General features: G+C 46.1%; 3 protein-coding genes across 6 annotated transcripts in view; 1 reads left to right on the top strand and 2 right to left on the bottom strand.

Moving 5' to 3' along the window:
• Positions 1 to 770: 770 nt before the first annotated feature.
• The window catches only part of LOC140338903 (uncharacterized), a 191931-nt gene continuing 176851 nt past the window's right edge, over positions 771 to 15850 (bottom strand). Inside the window, exons 4-5 of the mRNA XM_072423221.1 lie at positions 3752 to 5226; positions 771 to 2139 (exon numbers count right to left, since the gene is read on the bottom strand). Of these exons, the coding sequence (XP_072279322.1) occupies positions 919 to 2139; positions 3752 to 4864 (2334 nt within the window). The 5' untranslated portion in view covers positions 4865 to 5226 and the 3' untranslated portion in view covers positions 771 to 918. The remainder of the gene's footprint in view (positions 2140 to 3751; positions 5227 to 15850) is intronic.
• On the bottom strand, positions 8925 to 11741 carry LOC140339001 (uncharacterized). The gene is made up of 4 exons (XM_072423467.1): positions 11413 to 11741; positions 11139 to 11318; positions 10977 to 11046; positions 8925 to 10507 (listed from the first exon to the last, which is right to left on the bottom strand). Exons 1-4 carry the CDS (start codon positions 11500 to 11502, stop codon positions 9135 to 9137), a joined length of 1713 nt encoding a protein of 570 aa, XP_072279568.1. The 5' UTR covers positions 11503 to 11741; the 3' UTR covers positions 8925 to 9134.
• The window catches only part of LOC140338981 (uncharacterized), a 138715-nt gene continuing 134868 nt past the window's right edge, over positions 12004 to 15850 (top strand). Inside the window, exons 1-4 of one of the 4 annotated variants that reach the window (XM_072423412.1) lie at positions 12004 to 12397; positions 12492 to 12683; positions 12754 to 12877; positions 13218 to 15115. In XM_072423412.1, coding sequence (XP_072279513.1) covers positions 12293 to 12397; positions 12492 to 12683; positions 12754 to 12877; positions 13218 to 14419 — 1623 coding nt within the window. In that variant the 5' untranslated portion in view covers positions 12004 to 12292 and the 3' untranslated portion in view covers positions 14420 to 15115. Of the gene's footprint in view, positions 12398 to 12491; positions 12684 to 12753; positions 12878 to 13217; positions 15116 to 15850 lie in introns of those variants that run through there. The other 3 variants (XM_072423410.1, XM_072423411.1, XM_072423409.1) reach the window with 3 other exon arrangements.

The following is a 15850-nucleotide window of genomic DNA, read 5'->3' as shown; positions in this document are numbered from 1 at the left end:
TTACATCTAAGGGTCAGTTATGCGAGTATAACAAGGAGGTATGAGGCACTGTGCTCGATAAAGATATGAGGCACTGCATAAAATAGGGGTATAAGACACTGAGTGTAATAAAGGTATAAAACATGGTGTATACAAAGCAATAGAAGACAATGCATGCAATAAAAGTAACCAGTGTAGCATATAAGATATGAGGAAATCTGTGTAATGGATAGGTATTACGATCAATATGTGAAAAAAAAACATTTTTTGAAGCATTCTTGTAAAAGGAAGATACTATACACTTCAATGAACAAAGGCGTAAGGCACTGCATGTATTACAGAAGAATGAGGCACTGTGTGTATTAGAGACGTGAGGCGCTGGGCATGGTAAAGAAATGAGGAACTTTGCAGGATAAAGGTATTGGGTACTATAAAGAGGCACGAGGCACTGCACACACAAAAGCATGAAGTACTGTATGCTGATATGTGCTGAGTAAAGTATAAGGGATCAAATTAAATAGAGGGTAATTTTGTTTAGTAAAGATATGCATTGCACAGCATACAACATAGATGCAATGGGCACTGGTTGTAGTAAGGAGGTAAGGGGCTCTGCATTTTATAAACATGCTTTAGGTACTAAAAGCGATATAAAGGTATTGAGTGAAGCAAAGTTGCATGTAAAAGTGGTAATGAAGCTCTCTATATTAAAAAAGGGGTGGGGGATGGAAAGAAACAAGCAACATGAGATAGAGAGGTATAAAGCACTGAGTACATAATACACAGACAATGCATTTTTTTCCCCATATAATATTTATTCTTACTGGGAAACTAAAAACAATCTCCTCACTCTGGGTACTTCTGTAATCTGCCTTTTCTGAACGGAAACTTTCATTTCATAAATTTTTATACATTTTCACGAAAGTTATAACTTTGGACAAGTTAGCTGGTTTCCCTGCCCTCTGTATACTTTGTCTCTAAACATTGCGTTGGGTACGTTTTTTGTAGGGTTTCTTTCCGGTCATATTTTTGAAGATGAGGTGGATTTGAGGAGGCTGAAGTCTGTGACAAGTGAACTCTTTGATGTAGAAGAAGGTATGAACTGCGAGTAAAGTTTTTCCCGCACTCAGAGCAAGTATAAGGCCGCTCCCCGGTATGCGTGCGCTGGTGGCTGGTTAAGGCCGACTTCTTAGAAAAAGGTTTCCCGCAATCCTTACACGAATAAGGCTTTTCCCCCGAATGGATTCTCTGGTGAGTCACGAGGTTCGTGCTATGGGAAAAACGCCGCCCACACTCTGAACAAGAATAAGGCCTTTCGCCGGTGTGAGTCCGCTGATGGTTAACCAGCATTGATTTCTGATTAAAGGATTTCCCGCACTCGATGCAGGAATATGGCTTCTCTCCAGAGTGGGACCGCAAGTGTTTCATGAGTGTCGACCTCTGGGCAAAACACTTGCCGCAGTCCTTGCATGCAAACGGCTTTTCTCCGGTGTGGGTGCGCAGGTGCTCTATGAGAAGTGACTTTAGTCGGAAAGACTTGTTACATTCGGGGCACATATACAGTTTTGGACTTGTGTGGATAATCCGATGCTTCATCAGCTGCTCCTCCCTGCCGAAAAATTTCCCACATTGCAAACAGCGCAGAGAATGGGGCCCATTGTACATCAGCTGGTGCCTGAGGAACTCCGAGCTGCTGCTGAAGACGCTTTGGCATTCGTCACAGCTATAGATCTTTGTCTCTGGGCTCTGTGATGGGGGCCGGGATGGGCAGGTCTTTGGAGTTCTTTTACTGTGGTTTTTGCCGCCACGTTGGCCCCGAGAGCCAGACAGTGGTGAGTGTTCTAGAAGATCTTTACCTTCTGAAGATAACTTCTCATTCGTATGGAAATACTGAGAATCTGTATCAAGAGTGGAATCACCCAACTCCACCTTAACCTGAATAAGTGGCGAAAGTCTCCCGGGAACATTCCCATCAGTAAGTGCAAGCCCAAAGGTGTCCCTCCAAGAGTCCACCCCCAAAAGGTCCTCCTCCTTTATTGTGGCCTTCATACAATAAACCTCAGTGTTAACACCTCTTTCTTCTATGGAGTCCACTTCCACAGTTCCGAGTGTCTCTATTGTCTCCTGTAGAACTACAAAATAAGTTTTGATTACATGGCATGCCTATACCCCCATAGCCAGCCAAGCCCCACCCCTGCTATACATGTGAGACAAACTTTGCCATATTAAGGACAGCACAAGCCGGATGCTTTAGTGAACGCACACCATTACTAAATAATTTACCTAATAATAACTTACTATTATTATCTTATTATTATTGAGAAGGCAATGCCGAAATCTCACCTCCAGAATCTATATCCTGATAGGAGCACAACATGTGAATTATTACCAAACAAAGCACACTTTCCAAGCTATAATACATCAGTAAAGCCCTACTTACCCGGATATATCACCAGGCACCCTTCATCTGCACTGACAACCTCCACTTCCTGTTTATTTGCGTTCCAGCTCACTTCCTGTCATTCACTTCCTGCTTGTGTTTCCGCAGCCTATGTTGTTGCTCGGCGCTGCCATCTGGTGGTTGAATGGGGGAACCGTACGTTTAGTGCACCTAAGAGTGCGTGCTCGCCGCCTAGTGTCTATTGTAGGAACTGTTGATGGTAATCCACACTTTGCAGTCAAAGCTCTTATAGCAGGGGTGTCAAACTCAAATACACAGAGGGCCGAAATTAAAAACTTAGGCCAAACTTGAAATTTATTGAAAATACAATTAATCTTAAAAGGAAGAAACAAGAACACACGAGAAGAGCATGCTTCTATAGAATAGCAGCTTAATATGAATTGCAGCTGGCCCGCCATTGCTACGGGCTGCAATAGCGGCGGGCCAGCTGCAAATCATATTGGGGGGGGCAAAAAAAAAGGACGTGCCGGGCCAGAGTTTGACACCCCTGTCTTATAGGGCTAATTGTATGTTATTTGTCTGTTTTAAATTAAAGAAAAAGTCTAAAGATTGATTGGAATAATGTGTATTGCAGTGCAGGAGCTAACCAAATAAAAGAAGAGGATCAATGATACATAATGGTATTGCTTCTTCGTGTAAAACAGCAGGCTGTATAGGGCCAGAGGAATCTCACAGCATTCACTTGGCTTGATGTGTCGGTAAACAACTCCATTATAGCTGAAGAACCTGACACAGGTCATGTGACCATTCTGCGCGTTTTTTATTCTTGATTCATTCTTTATGCCTTTCACTTCCTTTACAGTCCCAAAGCAGACTTGGGGCAATTTACATTGGTTCATGTGTTGGATTTAAAGCATCAATGTACACCATGGCACCTCATGTGTAATGGAGAGGTATGAGGCACTGCTTGTATTGTAGAGGTATGAGGCACTGCGTGGAATCGAGGAGGCACTGCATGTAGATGGAGGCATCAGGCATTGTAAGTAATAGAAAGGCATGATGCACTGTGTGTAATATAATACATTGTAGTGAAATTATGAAATATATATTCATGTAAAGATCATTTGTAGAATCACAATAAGAAGTGCATTTATTTTCCAAAAGCTTTTTTATTGATTTCTGAAAACTTTACATTTCTCCCCAATTCAGCATGAAAGACCTTTCTTCCCAACAAAGGTGCTGCCACCAATTCCACCATCTATGGTCCTTTCGCTATTCCTGTATTGCTTGGTATTTAGGAAATGAAGTGCTTTAGTTGTGTGTTGGGTTTAGTAAAGATAACGAAGGAAGAGGGGGGAGGGGAATTGACTCCTAATTGGTGATTGTGGTTTCCGACGAGTGCATTTTCTGGTGTTGAAGAAGGTGATAGCTGCGGGTAAAACTTTTCCCGCACTCAGAGCAAACATAAGGCCTTTCTCCAGTATGAGTTCGCTGGTGACTGGTCAGAGATGACTTCAGTGAAAAGGTTTTCCCGCACTCTGAACATGCATATGGCTTCTCCCCGGAATGTATCCTCTGGTGCGATCGCCGATTTGTGCTGCTGGAAAAACGTTTCCCGCATACGGCACAAGCATAGGGCCGTTCTCCGGTGTGAGTCCGCTGGTGACTGATCACCATTGACTTGCGGCTGAATGACCTCCCACACTCCGAACAGGAGTATGGCTTTTCTCCCGTGTGAGACTGCATCTGTTTCATGAGGGAAGACTTCTGGGCAAAACACTTCCCACAGTCCGTGCATGGAAATGGCTTTTCCCCAGTGTGAATGCGCAGGTGGACTACAAGAGTCGACTTTTGCTGAAAGGACTTGTCGCATTCCGGGCACGTGTACTGCTTCGAGCTTCGGTGGATTCGTTGATGTCTCACCAGATTCTTTTGTTTGCTGAAGAACTTGCCGCAGTCCGAGCAGGACAGAGCATGGGGCCCCTTGTACATCAGCCGGTGTTTGAGAAAGTCGGAGCTGCTGGTGAAGACACTATCACACCCGTCACAGCTGAAGGTCTTCATCTCCAAGCTTTGCAACGGGGGATGGGATGGACAGGCTGGCTGAATTTCTCTATTAGTTCCAAACATTTGGTAGGGACTTCCTGTTCCTTCCTGAACCCTCTTGTCTGTGCCCTGGGGGTCAGTCGGGGTCGTATGTTTCCAAGGACCTCTTACTTCTGAAAATAATGTTTTATTACCATGGAAAGACGAATGGTCCATACTACTAGTGACCGCCCCTGACTCCTCTTTAACATGAGGAAGAGTTACAAGTCTCTCTGCCCCGGGGATGGTATTTTGAGACAATGGATAGGCTACTGGGTACATTTGGGTTCCGATTCTGTTCATTTCATAGGAACTTCCCGATCCTTTCTGTACCCCTCCATCCCTGGCCTTCGAGTCACTTAGATCAAGAGAATCTCCAACATCTGAAAACAGTGTCCCCATAAAATGAAGGGATAAATGTTAAGTACCAGGGACATCCTGGGAGGACTTCTGCCTATGGTGAGTAAATCCAATGGTCCCGGGCACGTTCCACCTTTGTAAAACCCCACCGTGTCCCCCTGACAGTCCTACTTCCCTAATAATGTCCTCCATACAGCATAGCTCTGTATGAACAGCTCTTCCCGACTCTTCTTTAATGTGAAGAGATGGCAGACATCTCTCGGGGACCTTCACATTTCCAGGAGATGGTGGACCTCCATCCATAAGGTTGTCCTCCATACTGTACAGCTGTGTGAAAACACCTCGGTCCAACTCCTCTGCCAGGGCTCCAGGGGTCTGCAGTGCCTCCGCCCCTATAGATGACTCTGCAAAATATAAATAAGCTGCAGTCACACCTGGTGAGGTCTGTATGTTATTGATAGGGATCAGCATGATGTCATGTGACCTCCCAGAATGCACCTCGCCTCCCCAGTGAGGTCTGTATGTTATTCATAGGGATCAGCGTGATGTCATGTGACCTCCCAGAATTCCCCTCACCTCCCCGGTCAGCAGCTGGATGATCTCTAACGTGAGCTTTAATATCTTCCCCGTCACATCACTGTGCTCCATCTCCATTGTTTTCATGATATATCAGAGAAAAAAGGTTAAAATAAGCATTATGGCGATATACTCATTCTGAATGACACAAATTGTAATTATCAGAAGGAATTGCAATCCATAAAACACACAATGTAAATCAATTTACCACTAGGAAACCATCAGCAGGCATCTAAATCAGCTTAACCTCGCCCACTTCCGGCCGGCCACCCTCACCTCCGTGTTGTGCGTTCCACCTCACTCTGCAACCTCTCCAACTTCCGTCCACGTGCCTCTGCTAGTGCTCGGTGATGACATCTAAAGGCGGATTTTATGAACTGCATGATGAAATCCTACTATAAAGATTATTGAGAAAACTCGCGCTCCCCCTCTGGTGTCTATATGTGAGAATTGCAGGTGTAAGCCACACTGCTGAAACTGAAATCCTCAGGCTATTTAGTTAATTTTCCCATAAATCCCTAATCATATTTTGAAAATCTGCTACACAGATCTTGCCCCTAAAAGCGTTTACTGTCAGAAGCTGACAACATAAGACAGCAGTGTTGTCAGCCTTCTGCGCGCTCCTTCATGTGACCATTAGCCTGCCTATGGGGTTTTCAGATTTTTGGTCAGTAGATGGGCTTTTGCTATTCGAGTCTAGATCTGATTACATGGCATGAAAGTCAGCACTCACCCCGACCGCTGTGTGTAAACATAGAGTATCCACTACATACAGATTACCATACAATTAACACTCAAAATGGCTGAATGTGAACAGAGAATATCTTTATTATACCTTATATCGATGAACAAGAAGATGAATGTGGCTTTTCCTCGGAATGGATTTGCTGGTGATAAATGAGGGAGGAGTTACAAGAGAAACACTTCCCGCACTCAGAGCAGGTGTATGGCTTCTCCTTGGTAAGAGTCTCTTCAAGGAGCTCTGCCTCATGGGGGACAATGCTACACAAATCTGCCCTCCCCTTGCTGTGTGAATGTAAATGTTTTCGGCGTGCTGACCTCTTCCAGTTGCCCTTGCACGCAGATGACTCCTTCCCAAAGTGGATGTTTTGGTGCTCTGGAAGAAGCGACAGAAGGACATCAGAGATCTCCTGGTCAGAATACGTATGCAATATTTCCTGTGTGTGGATTGGTTGACGTGCCACCAGCTGCTCTGTGATGCTGAAGGAACTTTCGCACTCCAACGTTTCCCTGCAGGAAGGTCGGTGTTGGAGAAATTCAGAACTGCTGCGGAAGATGTTTCCACACCCGACGCAGCTGAATGTCTTCACCTCCGTGTTATGTGATGAGGGTAGGGATGGATTGGCTGGTTCAGGAACCCCAGTTCCAGCAATGGTTCATCCTTCTACTCTTCCATCTTCAGCCTCTGGCATCTTCTCCAAAGGACCTCCATCTTCTCCACATATGACCTCCTTCATATCATATGAAAACATGGCTGCCTCCACCATCTGGGTGTCTATATACGATGGTAGAGGCCCATCGTTTGGCCAATATCCTCCCACAAGACCTTCTTCCTTCATTGTGACCTTGGTATGGTCCACATCTGTAGCCACATCTACACCAAACAGTCTCTCGACCTCACAGGTCTCCGGTTCCTCCTTTATAGTGCTGCACCCCCATGCAGGTTCTGACCTTTCTGGTAAATCTGTCAAATAGAAAGGAATCGCAAATTAGAATTGCTCCACAGCGTTTTTTAAACAATGTATCAGCTTTGAAGGAATCCAAAACGATGTCAAGATGGAGGGCTGCAGACCTGAGTTCACTAGAAGGTTGGCCATGACAACTGAACAGATGTGCTGGATCAATTCAAACGCCTCAGTGATCCAGGGTTGACAACTGTGTCTCTGGATAAACCTCACCTAAATTAGGAATGATCCATTGGCCTACCAGGGAAATGGTCTTGCCTCTAGATGTAAATGATTAGCTCCATATCATGTGACCAGCAGAGCAAACACGAATAATGAGTCTATACCTGGTGATGTGGTGAGGGGGGGCTGGTTCTCCATCATGATCTCCTGGTGTCTTCCTAAGTGGTCCTCCATGGAGACCTACTGACACACACAATGATACGGTCACCATCCAAAGACATCCCATAATAATCTCCCAGAATTCCCTGCTCACCTCTCCCGTCAGGAGCCCAATCATCTTCTGGGTGACTTCTAGAATTTTCTTGTCATTATTCCTCTCTGATATCAAGAAGGGAGGTGGCGACTCTGTACCGGACGTCAAATTCACACTCCATTTTCCTGATAGAGCCGGATACAGGCCATGTAAAAGAGATTCAATGGAAGCCATCTTCACCACTCCATATTTCTACATAGGAAGAGAAAAGCAATGACAGGTCACGTGATGTCCCAGAATCCCCCTCACTTCTCCGGTAAGGTTTTTGCTTTATTAATAAAGATATCAGTAATCTCATGTGATGTCCCAGAATCCCCCTCAACTCTCCGGTCAGGTCTGTGCTTCAATAATAAAGATATCAGTAATGTCATGTGACCTCCCAGAATCCCCCTCACCTCTCTGGTAAGGTTTTTGCTTTATTAATAAAGATATCAGTTAATTTATATTATTAATCAATAATATTGCACCCTTGATTGGACAAATTTCAGTGAGAAATTTTTAATAAAATAGTTTTTTTTGATAAATTACATTGTTGTGGTTTATTATTTCATTATTTTGTTATAATTATGATTCATAATTATTATTATTATATTATAATAAATAAACATAATTATTATACCTGGGAGTTAATCCTAAGAATTACAGGCCCACAATATAAACAAAAATTTTTATGCAAAAACAAATAGGATCACTTTTTGCATAAAAAAACTGACGGAATTAGAATGCTAAGGGGGGTAATAAATTCTTGGGCTTAGCCAATCATAAACCGATTCTTTTCATTTTATAAATGTAGGTGTGTCTTCTGTCTTGGGGTGTGGCAGGGGCATAGTATTGGGGCGTGTCTTTGGTCTTGGGGTGTGTCATTGGTTTTGGGCTGTGGCAGGGGCATAGTATTGGGGTGTGTCAATGGTTTTGGGCTGTGGCAGGGGCATGCCATTGATGTTGGGGTGTGGCAGGGGCGTGTTATTGGTTTTGTGATGTGCCAGGGGCGTTACTGGTTGTGACATTTATGATGATAAACTCATCTCATCTTCCTGCACCCTCAGGGTGATGTTGCTGCCACATCTGCATTGTATTCTCTCCTGGTAGAACCTTAGAAGTTCCACTGACCATGAAAGTTCAGTAATCCAGCTAAAAGAAACACAAACAAGGGCATTGCGGTTGTCCCCACATCTTTGGGGTTCCACCACCACCATGGTCTTTATTAGGTCGAAACCCCAGCTGTGATTACACAGTGCACCGTATACCTTCCCAGCAGATACTCGTGGTTTCATGTACAGGTTCCAGGGCCACAACACCACGACAACAGCAGGCAACTTAAGGGACAAATACCTTACACATAGGCTTTCATTTTCAAATTTTTTTTTTTATTGATGCTGAAGGCATTTCACTGGATCTCCTCTGACCCTCCACCATTCACTTCCTGTACCCTTGCTGACCCCTAATGCGGGGGGTGGGGTTATTAGGCACGGCTGTTGTTACTTTTATTTTTTTACATTATCAGGAAAGATAACTTAAAACTTCATTATGAAATAAAATGTTGCAATGTGTTCTGCTAATTGTTGAGGGAACTCTTTGAGGCGCAGACTCTTTGGTGGGCTCTGAGGTGTAGGATGAGGTTGCAGCTGCGGGTAAAGAACTTTCCACACTCTGGACAACGAAAAGACTGCTCCCCGGTATGAGTCAGCTGGTGATTGCTCAGCACCGACTTATGGCGGAAGCATTTGCCGCACTCTGAACACGAGTATGGTTTTTCCCCGGAGTGGATCCTTTTGTGAACGATGAGGAGTGAGTTACGGGAAAAACACTTGCCACACTCGGAGCACTCGAAGGGCTTCTCACCGGAATGGGTCCGTATGTGCACAGACAAGGAGTGTTTCTGGGTAAAGCACTTCCCGCACTCGGTGCAAGAGTATGGTCTCTCTCCTGTGTGAACGCGCTGGTGCTTAATTAGAGCGATTTTCTGGTGGAAGCGCCTCCCGCATTCCGAGCACACAAAGGGCTTCTCATCTGTATGACTCTGATGGTGGATTATGAGGGTGGGCCTGCTGCCAAATCTTTTCCCGCACACAGGACAAGGGTATGGCTTCTCTCCAGAATGAGACCGCATATGCTTCCCTAGCGACGACCGCTGGGAGAAACACTTGCCGCAGTCCTTGCAGGCATATGGCTTCTCCCCTGTGTGGCTGCGTTGGTGTATTACTAGCAGTTGCTTCAAAGGGAAGGACTTGTCGCACTCAGTGCAGCTGTATGGCTTGGGCCTGGTGTGGACCCGCTGATGCTTTAGCAGCTGCTCCTCTGTCCCGAAACACTTCCCGCAGTCAGAGCAGGACAGCGAATGAGGCCCTTGGTACGTCAGCTGGTGTTTGAGGAAGTCGCAGCTGCTGGTGAAGCTCTTCTGACACCCATCGCAGTTGTAGATCTTCGTTGCTGAGCTCTGTGATGATGGTTGGGCCCATGACGGAGCACCTCTTGTACTTCCATCTCCATGCCCTATGTGGGAGGCACCAATTTCTTCATGTACGCTCCAATCCTGAGGAAACATTGAGCCCATCTGGGCCGTTTGTTCAAGGGAATCCACTCCATTGCTGAAAAACAATTCTTCTTTCATACAAAAATTTCCATAGCCTGGCTCGGCCTCATCATTGTCCATCTCCTCCTTGATGGAAGTCAGCAGAGTACATCCCTGGTCATCACAGACATCTCTGGGGTAGTCCTGCTCAATTATTGCCAGTGGGGGAGATTTTCTATGATCCCAGTTGCCTCTATCCAAAAGTTTCTTGGATTCGTATTCCTCCTTAATTATGATGGCCAGGTCCTCGGTCTGTGTGCTGACTCCCCCACCCAAGCTGGATTCTTCCTCACTAGGGTTGCATTCTTCCTTTATTGCATCGTGCACCTGAACTGTCTCAGCTCCCTCAGACAAACCTGCGGAATACAAAACCGTATTAGTTACAGGTTTGTTGACACTTCCAATTCTTCTCTTACATTCCCCAATAGAATAAAGGTAAGACCTTGCTAGAGGGAGTCTTAGATGCCCCAGAACTTCACATTGGTGTCTCCAGCTCTAGAAGAGTAATAGCTTCCCTGTGATTTTTAAAGTTTCAGGGTTCCACTATCTGCCGTGCACCCATTCGAGGGTAACGGGAGAGAACTTTTTTTTTTAATAGATTCACCATACAGTCTGGGAGTTGTTAAACCCTGAATGGACAGGGCAGGAAATGAGACAGAAGCTGACTGGTGCCGATAGATGTTCAATAGAGGCGGTCACTGAGGGTTTGTGTGGGGTGCATCTATGAAGATGGAGCTGGAGACAACCAAAGATAAATAGGAGACTACAGAGAGGGCATCCGAGTGTCCTGTCCAATCACATCAAATAATAAAAAGTCAAACAAACCAAGTGAAGCGGATGGGAGATTCTCTATCTCAATGTTCTTCTGGAAAGGTAGATAATCTTCTAAAAGTACCTGATGAGAAAAAGGAAAGAGTCATCTCCTGAGCGCTCGTGAGAACCTGACCTCGTCTATTACTGGATAATGTCCCAGAATTCCCTGCTCACCTTTCCCGTCAGCAGATCAATGATCTTCTGAGTGACTTTTAGAATCTTTTTGTCATTGGTTCTCTTGGGTGTTGGGGAGGGAGATGGAGGACCCATAGTGGGACTTCTTCCTCCAGACATAGGTGGGTACATTCCTTGTAAGAGGCCCTCAATGGAAACCATCTTCACCACCGCGCATTTCTAAATGGAAAGAGAAAGGTTAGATTGATGTCATGTGACCTTCACAGGGGTATTATTATTAGGAGGTCACGTGACCTCCCAGAATCCCCCTTACCTCTCCGGTCAGCAGATTGATGATTTCGAAGGTGAGGTCTAATATCTCAGACATGTGAGTCCGGTCCATCTCCATCCTCAGCAGATCCATTCAGCAATTATCGCTCTTCTGTCGCTCCTGGTACCTTCAGATTTATTGATCAGGGTGGGCGATAATGTAAAATATTATAATAATAAAAGCCCTTTTAAATCATATTGAACCTCACTACCATTGTGAGATAAAGCTGAAACCTGTCCAATGTTTAACACAGATTTCCACCATCGACTCTAGCACTCATTCCACCCACTTCCTGCCTGACTTTTACACTTCCTGTCCTTTTCGTCTCTGTTCCCAGCACTTCCGGATTATGCGTTCCAGCTTCGACTAATTCCTGGTTTTGGGGTCCACCGTCTACACACTTCCGGTGTGTGCGTTCCACTCGTTTAGCTCTTTTCTCCCATCTTGTGGCAGGTTTTGTAACTGCAGGTGAGTCCGTTGAGAAGTAGCGACACGCTCGCCACCTTGTGGTGATTTATTAGAGCCGCAAAAGTCGCCTTCACATTTTGCGATACTTATCCGTGAACATTTCAGGATATTACTATATCTGTGGAAGAAAACTCTTCACACATTGAAATCCGCTTTAACGAGTAATGTTCAAATTCAGGGGAGCCAGGCAGAAGCAGATGATCGCCGTCAATATCGAGAATCCGGAATTATTAGTGGAACGCAAGCAAAAATAGTTTTATTGACAACTTCCTGTGCAGACAGAAGCAGTAGAATCCCGATAAGGAAAGGTTTTTGTGTTCCTTGGCCTAAGGGTGAGAGCAGCCAGTGTCATATGATGGCAATGTATTGAATATTAGTCTTTTATGTATGTATTTGTAACTTTGTATAGTGGAGAATGTCTTGTACGAAGGAGCCATTGAGATTGGACAAGGAGAAGAGGCGCACGACCGAGAAGATCCTAAACATCGCCCTGGAGATCATCTACCTGCTGACCGGGGAGGTAAGGGGGGGTTCTGGGAGGTCACATGACGTCTTTTACCCCTATCATTAAAGCACAAGGGTGACTTTAGAGCCGAAAATGTGTTTTTTCTTAGGATTATGTTGTTGTCAAGAAGACGTTTGTGACAAAAATGGCCCCCAACAGCCACCCTGTAGTGTCAGGAGGATGGAGCTGGACCCCCAGCCTCCTCATGGTGCCTCCACCTTATTTCTTGATACGTGAGAGGAACAAAGACAAGAAGATCCTTCAGCTGTCCAGTCAGATCTCGGCGCTGCTGACGGGAGAGGTGAGCAGGGAATTCTGGGAGATTATTATGGGATGTGTCTGGATGGTGACTGTATCATTGTGTGTGTCAGGTTCCTATAAGGTGTCAGGATGTCACTGTCTATTTCTCCATGGAGGAGTGGGAGTATTTAGAAGGACACAAGGACCTCTACAAGGACGTCATGATGGAGGACCACCAGACCCTCACATCACCGGGTAAGAGTTTCATCATTTTTCTATTTGGGAATTGTTTCATGAAACTTATAAAGCTCCCTTTGAACCAGTGAAGGTGACCGGGTTGACCTTTAAAGTTGGGGCCACACCGTGTGGATGAGAGATGAGGGACGTCTTAAAAGTGGCCAAGACCCAGGCCCTGGATGATGAATGCCTTGGCATTGTTAATCATATCTTCCTGTACCGGAGGGAATGTGTCAGAAGGGGGCGCAAAAATGATCTCTTGATAAATCTCCTTTTTCTCTGGAGATCCCTGTAGAGAATTTTTTATTTATAAACTGCATTTGATCTTCCTTTTACCACCATGTTGTCTTATCTGCAGATTTCCTACATGGAGAAACTTGTCTTCCTCATTCACCATCACACACTTCAATAATAAAGGATCAGAGCTGCGCTATCAGTAGTCCCAAACCAGAGGAACCGCGCAAAGTGAACATCACTGAGGTACCAAGATCTCACGGTGAGCAAGGATCTCTCCCCATTCCCAACACCTCCGATAGAAAGGGTTCAACTCCAAGCCCGTCCACTCAGAACCCATTGACTTGTATAAAGAGCGAAGCTGTGCTTGGTGAAGCAGATGCATTCCTCACCACCACCTCTACTCCATCTTGGACAATTAAAGAGGAACCGAAGGAACCCCCCCTCGGCTTTCACAACCCCCCGCAGACTTATCAAACTCAATCATCTACGAGCAGGAGGAGCCAAACCCTCTCCTGTGGAAACGACGGCCTACTGGAATGTGAATATAAATCTGTCATTGTGAAGGAGGAGCCGGGGTCATGTGACCACCATCAGCAACACTCCAGAAATGGTGCACCATCAAAGCAAGGCCATCTTTGGGTGGATCACATGATTGGATTTGGTCATAGGAAGTGTTACATATGTAATGCCAGTCTCTCACCACAGGAACTGGTTGGCTCCAGGGGAGGACGCTATCCGTACCCCACCTGCAGGAGATGTTTAGTAGACAACCCCCCCAAGAGTTCACCTGAAGCAGAGTTCTCGGAAGTGAATGTTCACTCATGCACCTTATGCAGGAAATCATTTGTGAACAAATCCCACCTCCTCCGACACCAGCGCATGCACGCGGACGACAAGCTGTTTGCGTGCCAGGAATGTGGCAAGTGCCTGGCCAGTAAACAGAACCTGGACCGCCACAAAAGGATTCACACCGGGGAGAAACCCTACGAGTGCTCCATCTGCAAGAGAAGCTTCGCCCATAAGTCGGCAGTAATCAAACACGAGCGGATTCACACGGGAGAGAGGCCATACACCTGCAGGGAGTGCGGGAAGGGATTTGTGGCCAAGTCAGAGCTGGTGAAGCACGAGAGGACTCACACGGGAGAGAAACCGTATTGCTGCGCCCAGTGCGGGAAGTGTTTCAGGCGGAACTACATTCTGCGTCTGCACATAAACACTCACACGGGGGAGAGAAATTTCAGCTGTGTGGAGTGCGGGAGGAGCTTTCTCAGGAAATATGACCTTGCCCTTCACCAGAAGTTACATGCAGCTGACAATAGATAGGGATGGGAATAATGGCTGTCTGTGCAGATGTGTGAATGTCCTGGGTTTCAGTTTGGTAGGACTGTAGATTCTTACCTGCTTCTGTCCCAGACAAAACACTGCTTGCTTTATTATCTCCTCCAGCAGAATCTGCCTTAGTCAGCCTCCCCTGAGTAATGTAATGCAGTACCAGCATCCATCACTTGGGGCATGAGTGAGGCTTCACTAATCAAGCTCCCATTGTACTGGATGTCTATCACATGACTCACAGCTCTGTGCATGCTTGTGGGTAAAGCAGTAAGCCAATCACAGGGGCAGGATATGAGATCTCTGGAGGACTTCTGCATCAGAGCACAGCTAGGGCGCCATATTGCTACATTTAATTTTTAGACCCTTATTATGGGTGCAGAGGGGAACTTCTGTTGGGTTTTTATTTCTGTTTCTCTATAGTTATTATAAATGTGGGAGAATCCTAAACCTTTCCCATTGGATTCCAGTTCGAAATTGTGTGAATGTTGTGTGAGTTTTGTGTGAAAACATTGATAGACCTGTGTGCTGCCTGAGAAACTGCAGACAATCTGCAGGGGGCGACTGTATGCAATGTTTGTAAATATTTTTGTATTAGAAACATTTCAATGTATAGATCTGTGTATTGGGGGGAATGCCCAGCGCTGTACAGATCAGATTTTAATAAATCTTCTTATTTATTGTAAACCATCCACACTGACTGCTTTCTGCTAGTATGATGCATTATGGGAAGAGGGTGGGGGGCAGACAGCAGGGTGCATTATGGGAAGGTGGCAGCAGGGTGCATTATGTAAAGAGGGCAGAGGGGGGGCCAGCAACGTGCATTATGGGAGCAATGGGGGGGCAGCAGGAGTGTATTCTGGGCCAGGGAGGGTAAGAAGAAAGGCAGGGGGCATTTTGAGAAGAAAGCTGAGGGGGAGGCAGCAGCGTGCATTATGGGAAGAGGGGGAAGTAGCAGAGTGCACCATAGAAGGGGGGGGGGGCAGCGTGCATTATGGGAGGAAAGGGGGCAGCAGGGGGCCTTATAGGAAGAAAGTGTGTGGGGGGGGGGGGCAGCAGGGGGCATTAAGGGAAGAATGAAGGGGGGCATGGGGTGCATTATGGGAAGATGGCAGGCAGCAGTGTGTATTATGGTAAGACAGGGCCAGGGGGGAAGCATGGTGCATTATGGGTAGAACGTGGGCAAGGGGAAGCAACAGGGTGCATTAAGGAAAGATGGGGCCGGGGGGAGCACAGTGCGTTGTGGGTAGAAGGTAGGCAGGGGGAGGCAGCAGGGTGCATTAATGGAAGATGGCGGGCAGCAGGGGGCATTATGAGTAAAAGGCGGCCGGGAGGAGGCAGCAGGGTGCATTATGTGTAGAAGGCAAGCAGGGGAGCGCTGCAGGGTGCATTATGGGTGGAAGGCAGACAGAGGGAGGCAGCAGG

Source organism: Pyxicephalus adspersus, chromosome 10 (assembly GCF_032062135.1).
Source record: "Pyxicephalus adspersus chromosome 10, UCB_Pads_2.0, whole genome shotgun sequence".
Taxonomy (NCBI): Eukaryota; Metazoa; Chordata; class Amphibia; order Anura; family Pyxicephalidae; genus Pyxicephalus; species Pyxicephalus adspersus.
This window is presented reverse-complemented; position numbering and strand designations above follow the sequence as displayed.

What these genes read in the sequence shown, in the direction of transcription:
- LOC140339001 (XM_072423467.1), bottom strand. Translation starts at nt 11,502, where the DNA reads ATGGATCTGCTGAGGATGGAGATGGACCGGACTCACATGTCTGAGATA. An exon ending in TCAATCTGCTGACCGGAGAG is followed by an intron (nt 11,319 to 11,412) that starts GTAAGGGGGATT and finishes CTTTCCATTTAG; the next exon opens with AAATGCGCGGTGGTGAAGAT. An exon ending in TCTCCCATCCGCTTCACTTG is followed by an intron (nt 10,508 to 10,976) that starts GTTTGTTTGACT and finishes TGTATTCCGCAG; the next exon opens with GTTTGTCTGAGGGAGCTGAG.